This window comes from Gorilla gorilla, chromosome 14, assembly GCF_029281585.2.
Source record: "Gorilla gorilla gorilla isolate KB3781 chromosome 14, NHGRI_mGorGor1-v2.1_pri, whole genome shotgun sequence".
Classification (NCBI taxonomy): Eukaryota; Metazoa; Chordata; class Mammalia; order Primates; family Hominidae; genus Gorilla; species Gorilla gorilla.
In genome coordinates, this window is record NC_073238.2 from 128,409,485 (window position 1) to 128,433,950 (window position 24,466).

General features: G+C 51.0%; 1 protein-coding gene across 12 annotated transcripts in view; it reads left to right on the forward strand.

The window, feature by feature from the left end:
- The window catches only part of TMCO3 (transmembrane and coiled-coil domains 3), a 63,520-nt gene extending 39,269 nt beyond the window's left edge, over positions 1–24,251 (forward strand). For 3 of the 12 annotated variants that reach the window (XM_019039660.4, XM_063697602.1, XM_055360256.2), the window contains exons 9-15: positions 3,736–3,931; positions 9,289–9,439; positions 17,016–17,095; positions 17,985–18,134; positions 19,110–19,186; positions 20,434–20,494; positions 21,109–24,251. In XM_019039660.4, the coding sequence (XP_018895205.2) occupies positions 3,736–3,931; positions 9,289–9,439; positions 17,016–17,095; positions 17,985–18,134; positions 19,110–19,186; positions 20,434–20,491 (712 nt within the window). In that variant the 3' untranslated portion in view covers positions 20,492–20,494; positions 21,109–24,251. Of the gene's footprint in view, positions 1–3,735; positions 3,932–9,288; positions 9,440–17,015; positions 17,096–17,984; positions 18,135–19,056; positions 19,910–20,433; positions 20,742–21,108 lie in introns of those variants that run through there. The other 9 variants (XM_055360252.2, XM_055360257.2, XR_010130637.1 and 6 more) reach the window with 8 other exon arrangements.
- Positions 24,252–24,466: the final 215 nt, after the last annotated feature.

The window sequence follows — 24,466 nt, forward strand, 5'->3', positions numbered from 1 at the left end:
ACTGATACACGGTGGTGATGGGGGTACAACAGTGTGAATCCACGTGATACCACAGAGTTACACACTCAGAAATGGTTAACATGGTACATTTTATGGTATGAGAGTTTCACCACAATGAAAAACTTGTACCTGAATGTTCAAGCAGCATTATTCGTATAGTTAAAAAGTATTAAGAACTCAAATGTCAATTAGATAACAGGTAGATATACAAAACATACTATATCCAAGCAAAGGAATATTATTCAGCCATAATATAGAATGAACATTGATTCATCCTATAGCAAAGATGAAGCACGATGCTTCTGAAAGAACCGGACAAAAAGTCCACACGCTGTGTGATTCCATTCATACCAACATCCAGACTAGGCCAGTCCATACAGACAGGATGAATTACTGGTTGCCGGAGGGTGGGGAGGTTAGGGGAGATGGGGAGGAAGTGCTGATGGGTACAGGGTTTCTTTTTGGGATGATGAAAGTATTCTAACATGGATTGTGGTAATAGTTGTGTAATTTTGTGAATATGCTGGAAACCATTGAATTGTATACTTTAAATGGGTAAGTTGTATGGTAAGTGAATTATATATCATGGCTGTTAAAATATATACAATATTTTAATTAGACATAGAAGAACATGAATAGAGACTAGAAATATATATATATGTATATATAACAAGATGTTAATGATTTTTTACTAGTAGACTGGTAGATTTGTAGTAAGTTTTTTCTACTATATATACTTTTCTGTAATTTAAGAAAATCTCCCTTTCAATTTTAATAACCAGGGAAAATTTATATTTAAAATATCAAAGAAATAAAATTAGTTGCAACATAATAGACTCTGCTTTCTTACTAAGCTTTATTCAGAATTAACCTTGATCATTCCTAGAGGAAAGAACTCTTTCCCTCAAAATATTTCACAGGTAAAGAACAGAACACAGAAGGCTGTAATAAAGCAAAACAGATGTTTATGCCCATATTAAAGACAGAGGCTTATGTTTCTTATTTTATAAAGGTCTCCTATACCTTAATAAGAAAAATATGAATAACTGAGTTTGAAAACAGGTCAGCAGCAAAGCAGCTATTAGACTTGAGTAAAGTAGGAAACACCCACCCTCACACCAAAGAAGGGTGATGGCACCGCCCGCCCATCAGACTGGGCACCATTAGAAGCTGGGTGGTGCCCAGGTTGGGAAGTGGGGTGCCTTGGGCATCATTGTTGGGATGGGAATTGGAGCAACCTCCTGGCGGCCCACCAGACAGCACCTGTCATAGTGGGAGGCGCCCGGCTCCCTTAGTGAGCACCCACTGCTGCCATCAGTGGACCCACAGGCTCCTTGGTCACCGCAGCGCCCAAGAACCAGGATGGCCGTGGAGTCAGTGTGAGAACCGGGACAGCCCTTGCATCTGGCTGAGCAAATGATGGTGCGTCCCGCCAGGGAGCCCTTCCTCACCTGTCCGCGGGCCAGATGTGCTGATGGGAAGCTTGTCCAAACACGCTGAGACAGTCAGAACAGCCGTGGACACGGCGCCCCGTACGTGCAGATCAAGAGCAGCACGCGTGTGGACCTGCAGGTGGCACGGCGCCCCGTACGTGCAGATCAAGAGCAGCACGCGTGTGGACCTGCAGGTGACACGGCGCCCCGTACGTGCAGATCAAGAGCAGCACACGCGTGGACCTGCAGGTGGCACGGCGCCCCGTACGTACAGATCAACAGCAGCACACGCGTGGACCTGCAGGTGGCACGGCGCCCCGTACGTGCAGATCAAGAGCAGCACGCGCGTGGACCTGCAGGTGGCACGGCCGCAAGCCGGAATCCTGAGAAACTTGTCACGGTGATTGTCTTTCGAAGAGGTCAGAGTTGAGCGCACTGTGGCTTCTGATTGGCATCTTTCTGAGCCCTCATCACTGTGCATTTACTGGACACTGTGGGAGTCTTCTGGGAATTAGACCTAAATCCAAACCCTGGGGATGGTGGCTGTGGAGAGCTTGTGTAGCTGTTAGGGGCTTGGTCCTGGAGCCAGATACCTGAGTCGTCCCCAGCTCTCTGCACTGGGCGTGTGGCCTGGAGCAGATCACCTGGTCTCTGCCCCTGTTCTCATCTGTGACGTAGCAGTGGGGATTGTACAGTTCTTACCAGGCTGCCGTAATAGGTGGCACACAGTGCTCTAGGGGCTCAGGATGCAAGGGTGAGCTCAGCAGAGGACGTTCCCCATGTGGGGAGCTGCTGTTGTGTTTTGGAGAGGCAATGAATGAATGATGAACAAATGAGTGGTAGACAAGACGTCCGCAGCAGGGAACCGCCCTGCAAATAATTCAAACGGAGAGGAGCTGGTGAGCAGCAGTGAGCCCCCAGACGCACAGGCTCTACCTTTGGAGATGTGGCTGGAATTTGAGGAACACAGCTAAGCCTGTTGGGAGAAGAGTCTAGGGTAGGGACCTCCCAGGCAAGGGGCTCTGTGGCCTGTGTGGGTGGGCTGGGGCAGTGGAAGGGCATGGCAGGGCAGAGAAGCCTGGGTTCCATCCCAGCGTCCGGGAGCTGATTGAGGGTCCTGATGAGCTGTCTGGGCCTCTGTGTGGAGAGCAGATGGATCAGGAGGAGGCCACTGGAGCTGTGGGGGAAGGGGTGGCAGCCCAGGCAGGGACCACGGTGCTGGGCCCAGGGCCAGACGTGGGCCTGGCAGTGTGGCAAAGCTGTCAGGAGTGCGGCAGGCCTGGTCTGCTTGGCCGTGAGTCTGTCTCCGTTCCTGCCAGGGCTGCAGAAAGGGGCCTCTCTCTGAGTCGCAGAGGTGGGCCCTGCAGCGAGCTCTGAAGGACGCTGCCTCCCTCCTTCTAAGTCGCAGACGTGGGGCCCTGCAGCGAGCTCTGAAGGACGCTGCCTCCCTCCTGAAGTTGCAGACATGGGCCCTGCAGTGAGCTCTGAATGATGCTCCTTCACAGTTGCTTCTGTGGCCGCTGTTGATCCCTTCATTCCATCCCTCTCTGCTTCAAGCCCAGCTCTGCTGTGGTTCCCCGAAGGAATCGTGGCAGTTTGAGATTTGCGTTTCCAGCACTTCTGCTTTAAGCCAGACTGCAGAGGCTGACGCCCTTGGGAATCATAGGTTTCTTCCACCGAGGAAACTTTCACCAGAATTGTGGCCTGAGTGGCAGAAGGCTAAGGTTAAATATAGGTATATTTGTAAAGACCGCAGATAGTGGATGTCCACTGGCTGAGATGGTGATCTATTCTGAGATCTGGGTAGTATATTCTAAACAGAACATAGCGAAGGATCACTTTCTCTGTGTCTGAATCACAGACACAGACTTCAGAGCTGGCTGCCTCGGGAGTGCCTTGCTGACGGTCGCTGGAGTTCGTCCATCAGGCGACTGCGGTGGGGCACGGAGAGCAGCCGCTGCCTGGCAGAGACTGATGTGCAGCTGAGGCCTGGCGAGGAATTTTATCGTCAGGCATCAGCTGAGATAGGAACGCTGTCAGTCAAGAATTTTCACATCCTAGAACACGCATTCACCCCAGAGTATTGACTGCAAACCAATGCAGCTTCTACCTTTGGCTCAACACAACTTAATTTCTGAGATGAGTATGATTCATAGGTGTTTTTATATTTGAAAATAAAGATGTGTATGATTCAGGTAATTTATTTCGTAGCATGTTAAAGAAAAAAACTGAAAGATTATTTTATTGAGTTTTAGAGAACTGTGTTTTGGAAGTGAAATCACGTCTCTTTTTTCTTTCCCAGCATTGTCGTGGAAGTTCTCCGAATCCTGGTTTTGATTGGTCAGATTCTTTTTTCACTCGCGGCGGTTTTTCTTTTATGTCTTGTTATAAAGAAGTATCTCATTGGACCCTATTATCGGAAGCTGCACATGGAAAGCAAGGGGAACAAAGAAATCCTGATCTTGGGAATATCTGCCTTTATCTTCTTAATGTTAACGGTAATTCTCAAACTATGTGTTATTTATGTAATCTGATATATAATCTCTTTCACTGAAATCTTGTGATCCATTCTTTACCTTTTCATTTTAATAATGGTTAAAATATTTGAAACATTTACTAATATTTTTTATTTTATACACACTTTCTTATACTACCCATCGAAATATAATACAGTGAGCTAAACCCGTTTAACTGGTTTGACTCATACTCTTAAGCACTTTGCTAAAATAGTGTTTGTGAGTATTTCATTAAAAACAAATCTGTGGGCCGGGTATAGTGGCTCACACCTGTAGTCCTAGCATGTGGGGAGGGTGAGGCAGGAGAATCACTTGAGCTCAGAAGTTTGAGAACAGCCAGGACAACAGAGTGAGAACCCCTCTGCTACAAAAAATAGAAAACCTAGCTGGGGCGTGGTCGCGCTCACGTATGGACCAGCTGCTGGAGAGGCTGAGCTGGGAGGATGGCTTGAGCCCAGGAGGTCAAGGCTGCAGGGAGCTGTGGTCGCACCACTGCACTCCAGCCTGGGTGACAGAGCAAGACCCCATATCAAAAAAAACGGCTGGGCGCGGTGGCTCATGCCTGTCATCCCAGCACTTTGGGAGGCTGAGGCTGGTGGATCACAAGGTCAGGAGATCGAGACCATCCTGGCTAACATGATGAAACCCCGTCTCTACTAAAAGTACAAAAAAAATTAGCCGGGCGTGGTGGCGGGCGCCTGTAGTCCCAGCTACTCAGGAGGCTGAGGCAGGAGAATGGCGTGAACTCGGGAGGTGGAGCTTGCAGTGAGCCAAGATCGTGCCACTGCGCTCCAGCCTGGATGACAAAGCAAGACCCCATATCAAAACAAACAAAACTGTGATGATAAAAAGCACCATAAACACTAATATCAAACCATGCTACTCTGTCTTAAATTTTCAAATAGCTTTGCACCTGAAATACAAAATTAAGTTTGGAAAAACAGTTTTTAACTGTGTTGCTCACAAGCTAATTAACTGTATAAGTTCTGCCATGTGAAAGGTTAAAAAAATAAAGTTCATTTTGGAAAGTGGGCTTCTGCTTACTGAGACGACAGTCTTTACATGAGAGTGGCGGGAGATGCTCCTGGACCCCCATAGAGTCTCAGTAGTCCTGACAGTGCACCTGGGCACCGTCACCATTGTCCCAACAGTACACCTGTGCACTGTCACTGTTCAGCCCGGCAGGTGCTCTTCCTGCTGTTTATCCCAGAGAAATGAAGCCATGTTCACACAGTAGCCTGTACACAGGTATTTATAGCAGCTTTATTCGTATTAGCCATAAACAGTCCAAAGGTACTTCAGTGGGTAAATAAATGTTCAACAAACTGAGCTATGTCCATACCACGGAACGCCACCCAGCAGTAAAATCACCGGCACACACCTCCGAGAACTGCGCAGAGTGGGCAGGCAGCCCCCAAAGGCTGCGTACTGTGTGGTTCTTTTTATGTCACATTTATGAGGTGAGAAGATTCTGAAGTTGAGGAAAGGCTCATGTTTCCCAGGAATTGAGGATCGGCAGTCTGGGGAGGGGCTGGGGATGGCACTTGCTGTCTTCGCTGTGTCTGTATCGGCACCTGAGTGGGGGTCTGGGGAGGGGCTGGGGATGGATGGCACTTGCTGTCTTTGCTGTGTCTGTATCGGCACCTGAGTGGGGGTCTGGGGAGGGGCTGGGGATGGCATTTGCTGTCTTTGCTGTGTCTATATCGGCACCTGAGTGGGGGTCTGGGGAGGGGCTGGGGATGGATGGCACTCGCTGTCTTCGCTGTGTCCGTATCAGCACCTGAGTGGGATCTTGTGCTGTAATTTGGCAAGATGTTACCATTGGGGAAACTAAAGGGTAATGAGGACTTTGTATTACTTCTTAAAACTGCAGGTTAATATATAATTATCTCAAAATAAAAAGTTTCCGGCCGGGCGCGGTGGCTCACGCCTGTAATTGCAGCACTTTGGGAGGCCGAGGTGGGTAGATCTTCTGAGGTCGGGAGTTCGAGACCAGCTTGGCCAACATGGTGAAACCCCGTCTCTACCGAAAATACAAAAATTACCTGGGCATGGTGGCGCCTGCCTGCAGTCCCAGACACTTGGGAGGCTGAGGCAAGAGAATCACTTGAACCAGGGAGGCAGAGGCAGAGGTGATAGAGCGAGACTCTGTCTCAAAAAAAAAAAAAAGTTTCCATTTAAAAAAAGTAAATTAACAAAAATTATTTCTTATATATAATTGCCTGCTAATGTTTTGTAAACTTGGGAGAAAATTATGATTTGCTTCTGGTTGTAGTGATTTTAACTATTTCAAGAGTGTGACTTATTTAAATCCTTACATTGTTTTATCCATTCCAGAGTATTTTTCTCTTTGAAAATAACTCCCAGCAGAATTGTCTTATCTGGACAACTTCCGTGTTGCCCTCCCAGTGGCTTCTTCCATTACAGTGACTCTGCCCGGCTCTCAGGTTTTCTCGCTCTCTGGGCAGCCCTCACCGTGCACCTGCAGCCAGCCGCTTGGGGTGCTGGGCCTTCTGCACATCTGCACTGGATGCCACAATGTATTCTTTCCACTGTTCAGTCTTAGGATTCGTTTCCATTTAGAGCTGCTGCCCATTCTCGTGTTTCTGGAAGGTGCTTTCACTGCTGATGAGCCTAGTACAGTACCTGTGGAGGTAGGGTTGCAGGGGTCACAGTAAACAGGAGCTCAGCCTTAGTCATGATGTGGGTTTCCCCAAAGTCGCCCTGCCAGCCCGTCCTGCTGCTGTGCCGTGAGCACGCCGTGCTCCACAGCCTCCTTGCACTTGCTCCAGGAGTGGAGCATCTCAGGGCTCTGACGGGGGCTCCAGCGTCCACTTCTGGATGGCTGGTCCCTTGAGCCCTTCCGGAGGCTCAGCCCGTCCTGCTGCTGTGCCGTGAGCGCGCCGTGCTCCACAGCCTCCTTGCACTTGCTCCAGGAATGGAGCATCTCAGGGCTCTGACGGGGGCTCCAGCGTCCACTTCCCGATGGCTGGTCCCTCGAGCCCTTTCAAAAGCTCAGTGGCACCTGGGTGTTGTCCTGGCGGTGTTCCTATTAAAGCCTCCAGGTCGTTATTCTGTAGGGTGAGGATTCTCGTCTCATTTGTAGGAATTATTTTTTATATGCCGGCAGATTTTTTTGTCCTTCTTAAAAATTTATTTACTGAGATGAAATTCACATAAAATTCGCCGTTTTAATCATTTGAAAGTCAGCCTTCAAAATGTTTTGCCACCATCACCACTATCCAATTATATCCACCTCCCCAAAGGAATCCCCATAGCACTCAGTTCTCCCCCCAGCTCCTCGAGGCCATGGAGCCACTTCCTGGCCCCATGGGCTGCTGCTTCTGGCCATGTCGCGTGGCGGCTTCCGTGTCTGGCTTCCACTTAGCGTCACGCCCTCCAGGCCTGGCCGCATCGCCATGCGCACCAGCACTTCACCCCTTTTTATGGCTGAAAAACATTCCATGCCAGCATGTCAGATATGTTTTTGCAAATGTCTTGCAGTTTGTGACTCGCCTTTTCACTCTCTTAACGGTGTCTTTTGATGAACAGAAGTTCTTAATTTCAGCATCATCGCTTATGAATTGTTTTCTTCGTGGCTATCTTCTGTGTTCTGTGTGAAAGATCTGCCTGCCCCTGGGTCGTGAAGATGCTCTTTACTGTTGTCAGTGAGCGTTCTGCTGTGCTTTTCTCATTAGATCTTCAGTCCACCCAGAGGTGAGCTTCTGTTGTGTTGGAAGTGAGGGAGTGGATGAGGATTCATTCATTCACGGGTGTTTCTGAATGCCATGCGTTGAAAAGACCTCCTTCCACCCTTCTATAGCGTCACCCTGTCAAAAACCAAGTAGCCATGTGTGTGTGCGTGCATGTGTATGTGTGTGTTCTTTGTGCATGGCATGTGTACCTGTGTGCATGCATGTGTGTGCTTTGTGGTGTGTACATGTATGCTTTGTGGTGTGTACATGTGTCTGTGCTTTGTGGCATGTGTACATGTGTGGGGTATGCTTTATGTGATGTGTGTACATGTGCATGCATTCGTGTGCCTTGTGTGTGGCATGTTACGTGTGCATGTATGCGTTTGTGTGTGCATGCATGTGTGTGGTTTGGTGTGGCATGTGTACATGCATGAATGTGTACTTTATGTGGTGTGTGGTTTGTGTACGTGTGTGTGGCATGTGTGCATGCATACGTATGTGCTTTGTGTGGTGTGCGTGTGGTGTATATGTGTGTGGTATGTGTTCGTGTGTGTCTGCTTTGTGTGTGGTGTGTGTACCTGTGGCACATGTGCGTGTGTGTGTGTGTGCACATGCCCCTCTGACTCTGCCCACCTGCCTTTGGCTGCACCGCAGCTTGATCTCCGTGTTTGGGCCCAGCTTTGTTCTGTGCTAGGGTCGTCTTGGCTCTATTCGTGCTCTTTCCAAATTCCACTCGAGTTTTTAGATTCAGCTGGTCAGTTTCACACACACGAGTCTCTTGGCGCTCCTGTGCGTCTGTTGGCCAGGGGAAGGAGCATCCGCCGCTCTGCCGTGCTGAGCCCTTGGCGCTGTCATCTCAGTCTTCCGTCTTTCGTGGGTCTCAGTGTCTTGCAGTGTCAGGTGCAGGCCTTCTTTTGGGTTGAATCCTCAGGATGTGATGTTTTTGTTGCCATTATAAATCGTAGTTCTTTACAAGTTTCTTTTCTTTTCGTCTGATGCTGCTATCGTCTACAGTTTTGTTTTCTCAAGATAAAAATCATCTTTCAGGTTGGCCGGTGTCAGCCGTGCCTCATCCGGAAGGCTGCCGTAAGCCTGCATTTCTCAGAGCTGCGCTGAGGCTCCCGTGTCACGGCCGTCCGGCCGGCGCGCTGATGTGGCTGCAAACCTAGGTATCAGATCAGCCGCCGTGGACATGCCGATGCTTCTCGCTGGCTTCGTGCCCTCCGAGGGCTGTTGCTTGTCGTCCTGTCACTTTCTCTCTGCTTTGAGGCTGGTAGTGGGAATGCGTTTCTAACACTCCCACCGGGCTATTCTGATTCAAGGTCAAGAAAATGTATCACAAATATTTAAAACAATTGGAAAATATTCTCGTTCAAAAATTTCAGCGCAATCTGTATGGATATTTGTTTCAAATATTTTTAAACAATTTTTTTCTCCCAGTAAGGTTAATTCAACTAATAGCAGCCTCCACATGTCACCTCTCAGACCCAGCAGACGCCCCAGGACCAGACACACACACGCTCCGTTTGCGCAGCTTCTGTGTTTTGTCGTGGTGGCTCTGCTGGGTCTCGGGGTGGCCTTGGGATGGGGGTGACCCTGGTGCACTGTGGGGTCTCATGTAAAGCTGCGTCCTGCCTCTCTCAGGTCACGGAGCTGCTGGACGTCTCCATGGAGCTGGGCTGTTTCCTGGCCGGAGCACTCGTCTCCTCTCAGGGCCCCGTGGTCACCGAGGAGATCGCCACCTCCATCGAACCCATCCGCGACTTCCTGGCCATCGTTTTCTTCGCCTCCATAGGTAATCTTCCTTCTTTACATTATGATTGTGTTGGTTAAACATATGCAGAGTGGTTCTGTAATATGTTTACGTGCATATATATTTATATAGCAAAAATGGTTATCTTAAAAATTAAGTGTATTCAGCATATTTCAGTTTGGATTGCTAGTAGCCAGAAACTGTTTTCTGCTTTATAGAGCGCAGAGAAATCTTATTTTATTATACTGTTTCTTCTGTCCAGCTTTTCCTTTAGGCTCAGGGTACGTGTGTGGGTCTGTGACACGGGTAGTGAGTGCCACAGGGCTTTGGTGCACAGATGATTTTGCCACCCAGGTAATAAGTGTAGGACCCTCGGCAGTGTTTTAATCCTCACCCTCCTCCTCCCAGCCTCCACCTTGCCCAGGCCCCCGTGTCTCTTGCTCCCGTCTTTGTGTCCACGTGTACTCGGTGTTGAGCTCCCACTTGTAAGTGAGAACATGTGGTATCTGGTGCTCTGTTCTGGTGTTAATTCCCTGAGGAGAACGGCCTCCAGCTGCATCCGTGTTGCTGCAAAGGACGTGATTTCATTCTGTTACGGTTGCGTAACATTCCCTGATGTATATGTACCACATTTTCTTTATCTGGTCCACGGTTGATGGACAGTGGGATCCTTGGAATTCACAGCCTGGGCCGATTCTGTGTCTTTGCTGCTGTGAATGGCGCAGTGATGAACGTGTGAGTGCATGTGTCTTTATGGCAGAAGGACGTATGTTCCTTTGGGCACAGACTCAGCAGTGGGATTGCTGGGTCAAATGGTAATTCTGTTTGCAGTTATTTGAGAAATCTCCAGACTTTCCATCGCGGCTAAACTAATTTACTGTCCTACCAATGGTGTCTAAGTGTTGCCGTTTCTCCACAACCTCGCCAGCGTCTGTTGCCTTTTGACTTTTTAGAATCGCCATTCTGACTGGTGTGAGATGGTATCTCATTGTGGTTTTGATTTGCGTTTCTCTAATGACCAGTGATGTTGAGCATTGTTTCCACATACGTGTTGTGTTGGCCGTGTGAATGTCTTTTGAGAAGGGTCTGTTCCTGTCCTTCCCTATTTCCTAATGGGGCTGCTTTTTGCTTGCAGATTTGTTTAAGTTCCTGATAGATTATAGATATAAGACCTTTGTCAGGTCCATAGTTTGCAAGTATTCTCTCCCATTTGTAGGCTGTCTGCCCTGCTGAGAGCTGCTTTGCTGGGCGGAAGCTCCTTGGTTTACTTGGTCTCACTTGTCAGTTTGTTATCGTTGTGATTGCATTTGCAGTCTTCTTCATGAAACCTTTGCCAAGGCCGACGTTCAGAGGTTTTCTTACAGGGATTTTACAGGGTTCAGCTTTACATTTAAGTTTTTATTACACCTTGACTTGATTTTTGTATGTGGTGTCAGGAGGGGGTCTGGTTTCAGTTTTCTGCATGTGGCTGGCCAGCGATCCCAGCACGGTTTGTTGAGTGGGGAGTCCTTTCCCTGGTGCTTGTTATCGTAGGCTTTGTGGAAGAGCCGATGGCTGTGGGTGTGCGGCCTGATTTCTGGGTCTTCTGCCTGTCCCGATGGCCTGTGTGTTTCTGTGCCAGTGCCATACTGTTCTGGTTGCTGTAGCCTGTGCTAGAGTTTGGAGTCAGGTGGCCTCCGGTGCCTCCAGCTTTGTTCCTTTTCTTGGAGTTGCTTTGGCTGTTGGGGCTCTTTATTCTGCAGGAGGAAGATTATGCCACGCACACGATCGCTGATCGCTGCCATGCTTTATTACCGCCGAGATGTGTGGATGATACGCACACGATCGCTGATCACTGCCATGCTTTAATACCGCCGAGATGTGTGGATGATACATATGCACACGATCGCTGATCACTGCCATGCTTTAATACCGCCGAGATGTGTGGATGATACGCACACGATCGCTGATCGCTGCCATGCTTTATTACCGCCGAGATGTGTGGATGATACGCACACGATCGCTGATCGCTGCCATGCTTTATTACCGCCGAGATGTGTGGATGATACGCACACGATCGCTGATCGCTGCCATGCTTTATTACCGCCGAGATGTGTGGATGATACGCACACGATCGCTGATCGCTGCCATGCTTTAATACCGCCGAGATGTGTGGATGATACGCACACGATCGCTGATCGCTGCCATGCTTTATTACCGCCGAGATGTGTGGATGATACGCACACGATCGCTGATCGCTGCCATGCTTTATTACCGCCGAGTTGTGTGGATGATACGCACACGATCGCTGATCGCTGCCATGCTTTATTACCGCCGAGTTGTGTGGATGATACGCACACGATCGCTGATCGCTGCCATGCTTTATTACCGCCGAGATGTGTGGATGATACGCACATGATCGCTGATCGCTGCCATGCTTTATTACCGCCGAGATGTGTGGATACGCACACGATCGCTGATCGCTGCCATGCTTTATTACCGCCGAGATGTGTGGATGATACGCACACGATCGCTGATCGCTGCCATGCTTTAATACCGCCGAGATGTGTGGATGATACGCACACGATCGCTGATCGCTGCCATGCTATATTACCGCCGAGATGTGTGGATGATACGCACACGATCGCTGATCGCTGCCATGCTTTATTACCGCCGAGATGTGTGGATGATACGCACACGATCGCTGATCGCTGCCATGCTTTATTACCGCCGAGATGTGTGGATGATACGCACACGATCGCTGATCGCTGCCATGCTTTATTACCGCCGAGATGTGTGGATGATACGCACACGATCGCTGATCGCTGCCATGCTTTATTACCGCCGAGATGTGTGGATGATACGCACACGATCGCTGATCGCTGCCATGCTTTATTACCGCCGAGATGTGTGGATGATACGCACACGATCGCTGATCGCTGCCATGCTTTATTACCGCTGAGATGTGTGCTCTTGGTGGGCATTGAAAGCGGCCAGATCACCTTCAGGGGAGAACGCGTGTTATTCTCATCACCTCCTCATCACGGGCACTGATGCCCACACAGGGCAAGTGGTGGGAGCTCAGGGTCAGCCACAGAAACTAACATGTCAGTGGCAAATTTGGAGGAAATACTAACTTTGACACAAAAAGTTTAAATTGAGCATAGTGAGATGGGCCGCTCTGGAAATCTCCCTTGTCAGGGTCTGTGGAGCAGCCTGGAGTAGTGATTTGAGAGGGTGGAATCACAAGGGATCTGGTGTCGGGCCACATCCCTGGCAGCTGTCCACTCAGCACGGGGTCTGAGATGCCCTGTGCTTTACAGGGGCCACAGACTCAGCACAACCTCAACAAAACAGAACATTCAAAAGCTGATTCTGAATTTTATGTGGAAATTCGAAGGCCATAAATAGCCGAGGCAGTCCTGAAAGCAGCACAGAGTTGGGAGGCTTGGGCCCCTTGTTGCAGGTGAAATAGGACCATTCAGCAGGGGCTCTGTGACCTCCTGACCCCAGTGCAGCCTCACGAGTCAGTGTATCCCGGGAGAGCCTCTTGGCTGCTGTTTGATCCCCTTGCTCTGCACCCCTGGCCCTCTGTGTGTGACCCCCACCTCCTCCCCCTGCCTCCCGCCCTCCCTCTGTCCGTGACCCCACGTGCTCCCCCTGCCCCCCGACCTCCCTCTGTCCGTGACCCCACCTCCTCCCCCTGCCCCCCGCCCTCCCTCTGTCTGTGACCCCCACCTCCTCCCCCTGCCCCCGCCCTCCCTCTGTGGGTGACTCCACTTCCTCCCCCTGCCCCCCGCCCTCCCGTCCATGACCCCCACCTCCTCCCCCTCCCCCCACCCTTCCTCTGTGTGTGACCCCCACTTCCTCCCCCCGTGCCCCCAACCTCGCTCCTGGTGACGCCTCCTCAGCAAGCTAAATAAACTGATTTCCTGATCTTCCTTTCACTTCTTTTAGACGAGGACTAATAAAATGGATCAGGCCTGACCTGATTTTTCCCACGTTGCTCCAGCCCCAGGCTGCCCTGGCCGTGGCGTGTGACCCGGTGTCTTGTCCGCCAGGACTTTGTTGCACGTGCATCTCTGAGAGCTCCTCTTGTTAAAAATCTAAAATTTCATAAATATGTTATTTACACAGACATGCTTGCCTTGTCTTCAAACTAGAGTTCTTTTGTGTTGAGAACCCTTTCTATTCACATCATTCTACATGTTTTTGCTCTAGTTTTTGGTACTGAGTATATCAGGGAATTCAAGTTAATTTTTCTGCCATCTGAGAACTTGTTTATAGCTCACGTTTTTCTCTAACTCGGCCAGGACCTTATTTTTGTTCTGGAGTCCAGGCAGCACGTAGACGGCATCTGCCCGCTTCAGATGGCACCTTTGCCTCTGTGCATGGGACCCGATGTCCACTTCAGGGCGGCAGAAACCCGGGTGGAGCTCCCAGTTCCAACAGATGTGTCCGGGCTGCCTGCCCAGTGCAGCCACAGAGACTCCGCTGCAGGTCAGCCACAGCCACAGCCACCTGCAGGCCGGCAGGCATCGCTCTCAGGTTCCAGCCCCGAGGCTCGTGCCCGCTGGGCGAGGCCCAGGCTGTGCTTCTGAGTCGAGGCTGCATCTGAAGGGTGTGAAAGGGGCAGGGCAATCTTTAGGCCCCGAGTGAGGAAGGGCTGCTGCGCCGAAGGATGGCCCAGAAGGCACCACGAAGCAAGGTCGGGGTCTCGTGGGCGGCGCGTGGCAGTGTGGCTCCGGCCCGGGTTTCGGAGCCGGTGCTCTTCCCACTAGACGAGGGTTCGCCAACTGCAGCCCAAGGCCTGCTCACCACCTGCCTTTATAAATGCAGCTCTATGGAAACAGCCACGCTTGCTCATTTACTCTTTATCAGCAGCCGCTGTTGGGCTACTTATTAGCTCGGGCCATCAACAAACTCCTCCAGACCGGGCACTCAAACAGTAGATGATGATCTCTCACCGCTGTGGGGGCTGGAAGTCCAAGATCCAGGTGTCTAGCGAGGGCCATGCCTGCTCCACAGATGGTGCCTCCTGGCTGTGTCATCCGTGGCTCAGCCGCCATGGCCTGCGCGGAGAGATTAGGTTCTCACGCATATGGCCTCATTTTGCCTTAAGTAGCTCCCGCAGACCCTGTCTCCAGATACAGCCACACTGGGGCTGGAGCCTGAACGTAGGAGTTTGCAGGACACAGCTCAGTCCACAGCAGGTGTTCGTCCATAAAGCACGAAGTGTTTTCCATCTTGGCCTTTGTGGAAGATGCCTGCCCAGCTCCCTAATTCCTAGTCACTCCGGCTTTATCGACAATGTCAGTCATTGGGTGTCTTGTGAAATTTACAGCAAGGATTTCATCCTCTTCTCATGTTCCCTGCATTCAGAAGCAGGCACCGCTGGCTCTGGGACAGCGCTGGGAGCTGCCTTGCTGTTGGGCGTCCCTCCCTGGTGGATGCAGGTGTGCGCCCCCGCCAGCCTGGCTCACCTTCACGCCATGGCCTGGTGCCTGTGCAGGCAGCGTCCTTAGCAGCCCTGAGCCAGGCACACACCTCACATGGCATATTTCATTTACTCAGCCTCCAAATCCACATTCACAGATGAGGAAACTGAGGCACACAGAGATTGAAACATCCAGCTGGGTCCACAGTTGGTGAATGTGGTGCTCCTGGGCGCTGTGGGGCCGGTGGGCCCCGGGAACCCAAGACTTGAGCTCAGAGCCCACACAGTTGCTCAATGCTACACCAAGTATAGGTTTGATGTTTGTTTTGAGAATAAATGAGCCTACATAGAAAAGTCAGCATAGCTCATTAAAGAAAGTGAAGGGAGATTTCCTGTCTCTCATTTTCATTGCTGTTTCCGGGACTGACTGGAATGCATGAGGCTCCATAATTATTGGCTCACTCCCCCCACCCCCACTCCGCCCCCAGGGCCAGGAGCTCTGAGCTCAGGCAGGGGTGGAGTGAGCCATGTCCCCAGGGCAGCCCTGCCTTGAAGGAGCTTGCACTGAGCTCAGGCAGGGGTGGAGTGAGCCATGTCCCCAGGGCAGCCCTGCCTTGAAGGAGCTTGCAGCCCAGGGTTGGGTGGGGGGCAGATGCAGGGACACAGCTGTCCAGCTCAGCTGAGAGCACAGGAGCCTCCAGGGCATCAGCGACTGGCCGGGGTGAGGGATGCCGCCAGGTGCAGAGGTGGAGGCTCAGGGCGTGCTGGGGAGGAAGAGAGGCTTGTGGAAAAGTCCAGAGGTAGGAGATGGGAAGGAAGCCTGGAATCTCTGGAACAGGACATTCCCAAGCAGGAAGGAAGCCAGTGGGGCTGGAGATGAAGGGGAGGCTTTCCACCAGGCAGCAGCGGGGAGAAAACGCAGCCCGGAACGCCCAAGGTCGGGAGCCCTGGGTACCTGTGTGGCCGCGATGTGAGGCCCCTTTGGGGAGAGGTGGGAGCGTCCCCTGTGCCATACACTGTTGTGAGCTTGTCTCAGTTGTGCCGGCGTGGACATAGGGCCGTGACGGTAGTGACTTCCTAGACACCAGTGTGGCCAAAGGCAGCCTGGACCGGGCATTGCAGCAGGGCAGAGGCACAGACATCCTGGGGGGAAGCAGGACTGGGGCCGGGGCTCGGCTGACAGCTGGGGAGAGAGGGAGGTGGACCCCAGGCCGCCGTGGGGCTGGGGCTGATGAGGGGGACACAGTGGGGCCAGGCTGGTGGCCGGGGTAGGAGGGGCCGTGGGGAGCACTGAGAGTGGGCATGGAGGGGGCAGCTCTGAGACCCAGACCCAGGAGGAGGGGCCGTGGCTAGAAGACTGGGTGGCCAGAGAAGGCAGCCCTCAAGCGCAAGAGAACCCCGGGTCGTGGCAAGAGAAAAAAGGCCAGTGTTTACATTTGTGTTTCTGGGTCAGGTAGAGACAGTGGTTTGTGAACGGCAGAAAGGTCATGGGCCTGTTCCGTGCACCTAACCCTGGGGTCTGGGTCCTTCCGATCGAGAGGAGGCCTCTGGGCTGCCGGGCTTCCTCCGAGGGCTGACATGCATCGCTGGGCAGCTCCAGGCTGTGGCTGGAGAGCTGAGCTCAAGCTCAGGTCCAGCCCCAGCACCGCCGGCCCCACTCGGCGGGACAGCAGGACTGAGCAGCCCAGTGGGCAGCCACGCATGGTTTCCGAGAGTCCTGAGAGCAGAGAGAAGAAATATGTAGAGACAACGTTTCCCATTGTTTTTAAAAATGTGTGAGCCAAATAAAGGAAGGAAAGGAACATTGACCACAGGCGTCCTGTGAGCGTGGCACTCCTGGGCACTGTGGGGCTGTGGGCTGTGGGATCATCTGCACCTCAGCTGGAATATTTCCTGAAGGAGTGCCAGACCGAGTGCCGCCTCTGTGTGTTTTGCTGTGTCCTCTGCAGTTGAGGCCTGTTGCAGGGAGTGGAGCTGGGATCCCACCACATCAGACAGGTCATCCCAGGGCAGCCTTTTCCCCGGTTCGCTCAGGAAAGGGGCGGCTTTTTAGCATTTGCTGTTGCTTTCACACGTGCACTTGGGAGGATTTAGGATTTTAATTCCTGTATTGAAGCAAGTGACACACTGAAGTTGTGAGAAATTGTGTGCACTGGGGGAGGCTGTCCTGTGGTCGTAACGTGTCTGTCCTGTTCCCAACAGGGCTCCACGTGTTCCCCACGTTTGTGGCGTATGAGCTCACGGTGCTGGTGTTCCTCACCTTGTCAGTGGTGGTGATGAAGGTATGGACGGGAAGGGTCCACGCCCCTCGCAGTTTGCAGGCTCAGCACAGCCCTCCCTGTGGCCCTGGTTTCCAGTGGGGCCCACATCGGGCCTGCAGAGCCGGCTCTGCCCCTCATCTCGGAGGAGGCCCACTGGGCCACTGGAACCCCGGGGAGGCAGATGTAGATTAGGCTGGGCGGTCTGGGTTTGTCCATGTGATCAATTGTTTCAGAATTGAGGGTGTTTAAAGGGGGAAACTACCTTTTGGGACCCTCAGGACGGGCCTTGGCCGCAGTCCAGCCCGTCCTCCTCTGACAGATGCAGACATGCTTTTTAAAGACTGGAAAATGGTGTAGGCACTTTCTGTCTGTCCCCCGTGACTGCCAGTGATCGAGCTGCCTGTGTTCACATTTAATTGAAGGTGTGATGACCTAGTCAGCAACCAGTGGCTTTCTGGCTCATAGACAGTGACTTAGGTCGTTTCCGTTTTAAGGAGCCAGAAGCTGTGATGATGGTTGGACCACTCCACCAGCTCTTAGCTGCTCGGCCCAGAGACACACATCTCTCTGTATTAAAAAGAAATTTCCACCTTGGGTACCCCATGCTTAATGCTATTAATCTAGTTTGGTGGGGGCGGGGGCGGCGGGGGCTTGGGCAAGGCTTATTCTTTTCTGCTAATGAACCTAAAGACTTAATTTTGCCTTATTGTTCAGTGCGGATTATTTAAGAGATTTTGCGTGTGTTTGGTGCCTTCGGGTGTTTGGAGTGCTTCTGTGCCTTTCCCTACTTGACGTGTTATTCAGGGACCATCGCAGCGTGCCTGTGGCTCGTCTGGGTTCTCTGTTTCGTGTGTGTTTAACTCTGTGCGGGTCCAGTCTTCAGCAGTGACGTAATGAACCGCTCTTGCAGTTTCTCCTGGCGGCGCTGGTCCTGTCTCTCATTCTGCCGAGGAGCAGCCAGTACATCAAGTGGATCGTCTCTGCGGGGCTTGCCCAGGTCAGCGAGTTTTCCTTTGTCCTGGGGAGCCGGGCGCGAAGAGCGGGCGTCATCTCTCGGGAGGTGAGTGGCTTCCCCCCGCGGAGCGCTTCTCGGGCGGCACGGGCTGCACTCTGGGTTTGAGTCGGGTGTGGCGAAGGCAGCTCGGCAGCACAGTGGGGCCTGGGGGCAGGGTCCTCCTCCAGGTGGGCACACAGAGGCCTGGCTGCTCTCTGCTCATCCAGCATGTGGCGTTTTCAGAGGAAAGTTGCAGTTAGTACTGCTTGAACTATTGCATTAACCTTTTACGACAAGTCTAATTAAATGTCAGATATTTCTTCTGAAAGAAAACTAACTTTTAAAAGCTGAACTGCCAGTGTGCACATAAGTAGCACCCCAGAAACGTGAAATACCTGTAATAGCAGTGTGCCCGGAGAGCTGGGTGGAGGTTCCTGTGGACACTGAGATGGCCCTGGGCATTCGGACTCACGGCCTTGTCTCCTTGCATTGTGTAAGTGTGAGGCGGGTAGAAGTCCAAGTGTTGAGTGTAGTGGAAGTAATTGCTGAAAGGTAGAATTGCTCACAGGAAGCTCCACCTGAGGCCTGACCCAAGGCCGCATCGCCAGGGTCAGGGAAGCTGTGGGGCAGGCTGGCTTGTTACTGTGGCCCGGGGTTGGCCTTCAGGCAAACACAGGCTAAAGCTGTTACCCTGTGGCCCATCAGGACTAACCACGCATCATTGATCTTGAAATCACAGTCTCTCCTACATCCCAATGTCCTCAGCTTCTGGCTGTACTTCCATGTGCTTTAAAGAGATAGTAGTGAATTTTTGATGTGCAGGCGTCCCTCCCAGCACTCGGCATGACCGCGCTTAGCTTCCATCCCCCACCCCCCCGTGCAGGCATCCCTCCCAGCACTCGGCGTGACTGCGCTCAGCCTCAGGACTCTAGCTTTGCAAGCGTCCCTCCCAGCTCAGTGAGACCAGCCCTGTGCTTTCCTGTTGCAGGTGCTGCTAGTCCTGACAGTCTCTGTGACCCGCTCTGCACTTTGCTGTTGCAGGTGTACCTCCTTATACTGAGTGTGACCACGCTCAGCCTCTTGCTCGCCCCGGTGCTGTGGAGAGCTGCAATCACGAGGTGTGTGCCCAGACCGGAGAGACGGTCCAGCCTCTGATGGCACAGAGGTGATGGACCGTGGAAGGGAAGCGTCTGTGGGGAGTGAGCGCTTAGATGGCAGCAGCTGCTCCTTCTGGGAAGCTCGCACCTTGGCAACAGAACAGCCCTCTAGCAGAGTGTCAGTGTAGTCGTGTTATCCCGGCTTTTACAGAATATTCTTGTCCTATTTTAGAATTTTCCAGAGTAGTTTATTTGCAGTCCGTTGATTATGTGCAGTAGACCCGGGACACTGCGTTTTACCAATCACCTTGAATGTGGTGCCTGGATGTGCCTTTTTATTTTTCCTTGAAATTATTAATTTTCTATTGTGAGTTCATCAGTTCATAGTTTTTTTAGTAAAGAAGCAAAATTAAAAGGCTTTTAAAAATGTACAACTTCAGAATTATAATCTGTTGGTCAAATATTTGTTATTAAACATTTCTGTAATATGAAGTTGTAATCCTGGCCGTGAGCTTGGAAGCTTACTTTTGATTCTTAAAGCCTATGTTTTCTAAAATGAGACAAATACGGATGTCTATTTGCCTTTTATTGTAACTTTTAAATGAAATAATTTCATGTCAATTTCTATTAGATATATCACTTAAAATATTTGGTTTTAAATCACAAGAATATGTATTCTTTAATAAAGATAATTTATGATCAGGGTATAATTAATTGAAATTTATTAAAATCTGTTTTTATTAATTTTTTTGTATTGAGTTTATCTTTACACAAAATTCCAGCCAATTTTTTTTTTACTAAGATGATTTCTATATTAACATGCTATTCTCCAAGACACCAAATTAATGCAGTGTTAATTGATAAGTTCTAACTTTTGATATTTAAATGTCTATTTTGGTGATTATGTGCCCCATTTTAGAAAACCACACAGGTGAGGATCTGAGCCTCATAAGGACTTCCCTAAGAGGCATTGTGCTCATCTGTTTTGTGCTGCTGTAATAGAATGCCTGAAACTGGGTCATTTACAAAGAACACAAACTTACCTCTCGAAATTCTGGAGGCTGGGGACAACAAGATGGAGGTGCTGGCAGGTCAGGCCTGCTCTCTGCTTCCAGGATGGCGCCTGGAACGCTGGGTCCTCCAGAGGGAGGAAGGCTGGGGGGTAACGTGGTGGAAGAGCAGCAGAGCCAGCCACTCCCCAGTCCCCTTTGTGTGGCAGCATTGATTCACGAGGGCAGATTCCTCCTGACCTAAACACCTCCCTGCAGGCCTCACCCCCCAACGCTTGCACTGCACATCGAGGGGACAGAAGCATTTGAACCGTAGCAGGTACCGTATTAGGCTTTTTCAACTGCATGAATTTTTTTAATTGACAGATAAAAGTCAACATATTTATTGTGTACAACATAGCAAGTACTTTAAGCCAGGGTTTTCCTATAACTGTCAGCTTTAAGAGCCTAACAATTTGACCAAAATACTTGAGATAGAGAAGGTAAACATGGCAGGTGTAATTATGTATTGCACACATAAATTATGGATTGCAGTAGTATAAATTAAAACATTTTGAAGTAAGTTGTATCTAGTCTGAAGCAGATTAATGGAGAAATGATACCAACATGTTTATGTTTAGAAAGTGTCTTTGGTTTTTCATTTCTAAATGAGCCCAAATGGTCTAGTGCTGTTTTCTCCTCCACTCGTGATGATATATGAGATGTTGCCAGGTGCATGTGAAGCGTTCTGGGTGTGGCCTGTCTGCCTGAGGCTGACTGGCCTATCACTATGTCCCTGTGCCGCTTTGCCACGCCTGTGACACTCCATCTTCCCTGTGCACGCGCCTTCTCCCCATCCAGGCATTCAGGATACAGTGGAGTCTCTGCAACAGGGTGACTTTTTTTTTTGTCTCCAACACCTGTGACCACCTTTTTAATTTTGTTAAACTGAAGGAAACCAACTTGATGAGAGTAACATCAAACTCCCCGCAAAACACGAAATTAGCCTCTCTCTGCAAGATGAAATAAGAAGTGCCCTGAATGACAAGAGAAAGCATGCTAGGGTCTCTGCCTAACTGAGCACTCAGGTAAGACCCTAACTGCCCAGGAACGGTGTCCTCAAAGCCCCAGCTGGGCCCACCTGCCCCACTCCAGCCACAGGACCTGGCTCTGTGAACCTGTCACTCCCGTTTTCACCCCCACCTCTCTGCTAGTGACTTCCTCATCTGTGACCTGCCCGTTTGTCCCATGCTGACCCAGCAGAACCCTTTCTTGACCTCATGACTCCTCTTTCATCCAGACCTTCCAGAAAGCTGCACCCTCCCCATCCCATCCCCATCATGTCTGCCCCTGTCATCCAGACGGGGGTCTCCGAGCCACACGAGCCCCTGGTAGCCACATTGCCCCCACCCTGCTCTCAGCATTTCCCCAGTGTGTAGCATGTCACTAGAAAGAAGTGGGAGGACGGACTCATGGTGAGTCTTGTGGGGACATGTTTGCTGGAGGCTAACCAGCCTGATCATGACATCTTCATCTTAAATTTGAAAATTGTCGTCAGGTTATGGTGAAATCCTACCGGATCAACATCTGAGACCAGGCTTATGGAACTGAGCTTCCAACCTGGATGCTTGAGGCTGCAGGGGGTATTGGCGGCCTCGATAACAACCTGAACAACAGCTGGCAGCAGGGAGTGCCTGGGCCATGTGTCCCCAGAGCACTGACCTGGGTGGTCCAGTCTCCTGTCTCGAGCTCCAGCCATGAGCTTACACAGCCTTCACACTCCCCCCAAAACCAGCCATTCTCAACCAGCGAGGCCTCTGTGTCTGCAAGGCCAGTTTTATTTCTTCTTTGATATTTCTGCTTCTGTGTCCTTTCCCCGCTGCCAAAAGCTGCCTCCCGTCTGCCCATGCAGAGCTGTATTACCCAACAACACCCAGCTCAACTCGGACAGGCCCTGGGAAAGTAAGAGCTTGGGGGGAGACCCACGGGCCCACATGGCAGCACTGTGAGGCTAGACCGTAAACATGGGTCAATTGAATATTTATAAACAGGATACTTAAAAGTTCTTGGGATATTGAACAATGAAAGAAATTGTACTATTTGAAAATTCTATTTCATATGAAAATATAAAATTTCAGCATATCAGAAAGCATCGTGAACAAATTTGAAAGCCAAGCAAAACTGGGGAAAATATTTGGATAAAAAATCCTAACACTGGCACATAATACATAATAGGCAGTTCATATGTATTTTTTGAATGAATGAAACTTACAATACTTTTATTAATGTCGGGGAACTTATAAAAACTGCATGGAGATATTTTAAAGAAAAAATTTTGAAATCCATTTTGGTTTTCTTTATAATTCCTTCAGTTCAGCCCATTCCTGTAACCACGTGCTCATCCCCACAGGACTAGGCAGTGCCCACCCTTGGTGCCCTGCAGTGCACCGCAAGGACGTGGCCATGGCCTGGAGCCGCGTCCCTGAGTTCCTGGTGGGCCGCGTGAGTCTCCCTGTTCCTCCCTGCTGCCTTCTCCTCTCCTGGCTTCCCCACCCCATACTTCCCTGATGATATGGTTTGGCTGTGTCCCCACCCAAATCTCATTTTGAATTGTAATCGTCATGGGTTGACCGAAGGAGGTGATTGGATCATGGGGGCAGATGTCCCCCAGGCTGTTCTCATGATAGTGAGTTCTCACAAGGTCTGACGGTTTTAAAAGTGGCAGTTGTTCTTGCGCTCTCACTTCTCCATCCTGCTGCCTTGTGAATAAGGATGTGTCTGCTTCCCCTTCTGCCATGATTGTAAGTTTCCTGAGGTCTCCCCAGCCATGGAGAACTGCAAGTCAATTAAACCTGTTTCCTTTATAAATTACCCAGTCTTGGGGAAGGCGTGAGAACAGACAAACATGCCTGAGTCCCCGAGTCTGTGATGCTCCTCATTCTTCAGCACGGCCTGTGCCCTGGACGGGGCGCTCCTCCAGTGCAGAGCTCACACCATGACTGTGGTGTCCTTCAAATAACACTGCTGCTGCCAGCTTCCCAGGGACTCTTCTCCTGTGTGATTCCAGTGCCTTGCCTATGTCCCTGCTAATCTTCTGGAGTTTAGGGGTCCGTGCGAAGCCCACCCCACCTGAGTCCTTTCATCCTGGGTGCCTTCACCTCCGTCCAGGACTCTGGGGTTGCAGCCACACATGCTCATGTCACCGTGAGGCCCAGCCCTCCAGGGCCTGAGATGTACAGATGCTATCCCCCTGAGCACCCAGTGTTTCCCCTTCCTCCCTGTCTGCCTTTTGCTCAATCTCTCAGCGCCCTCAGGAAGCCCTTTCACAGCTCAGCAGGGAAACCTCTGGGCTCCTCCCCGTCCAGCAAGTCACCTGGAAGCTCTCAGGCTGGCCATGGAAAGCTGAACCCACTGCCAGGGGACTGGACAGAGAGGCTGGTCTCATTTTCCAATCCCTTCCAGAAGGAAGGAGGATGCTTCTCCTGAGAGCAGCGACGGGTTTGTGTCCTGTGGCCTCTGCCTTCCCTCGCCCGGGGAAGGGTGATGGGGCGTCTTTTTGGCTTTGGTTTAAGTAGCAAAAGAGATGGAGTGTCCGAAGGATTGGGGGGTCGGCCGAGGGTGGGGCTCCTCAGTGAGGGGCGGGTCCTCTGGGCGGCATGAGGGCCTGGGGAGAGGACCCTGACCCACTGCCAGGGAGCTGTGCCAGAGGTTCCCATGGGACATGGAAGGGGAACCGACATCCGTTTCTGCACTGGGGTGTGGACACCTGGCCCCACACCACCTAGGTTCCCCCACAAGGGCCTGAAGACTGGAGGTTCTCTCCAGAATGTTCTGGTTTGATTCTGAGAGCAGGAGAGACACCCATAAAAGTGATTGAGGTTAAATTTCTGGCCAGGTAGATGGGAACTCACAGCCAAAATTTAATTAAGGAGAATAAACAACTGTGCCACGCCACGCATCCAAGTCCGGCAGGGCAAATCCACACCCGCTACTCACTGAGCTTCCCCTGGGCCGGAATGCTCCCCCTACATTTGCAAGAACAAAGCCTCCTTCCTGTAGAAAAGAAAACAAAAGTAAAATAAAAAAGAACAAAGCCATGGGCTTGGGTTTCCTCTTTCCAATCAATCGATCGGTCGTCGTCAACACTTTGGTTTTTTTGTTGTTGTTTGTTCGTTTTTTTGAGATGGAGTCTCGCTCAGTCACCCAGGCTGGAATGTGATGGTGCGATCTCGGCTCACTGCAACCTCCGCCTCCCGGGATCAAGCGATTCTCCTGCCTCAGCCTCCCAAGTAGCTGGGATTACAGGCGACCA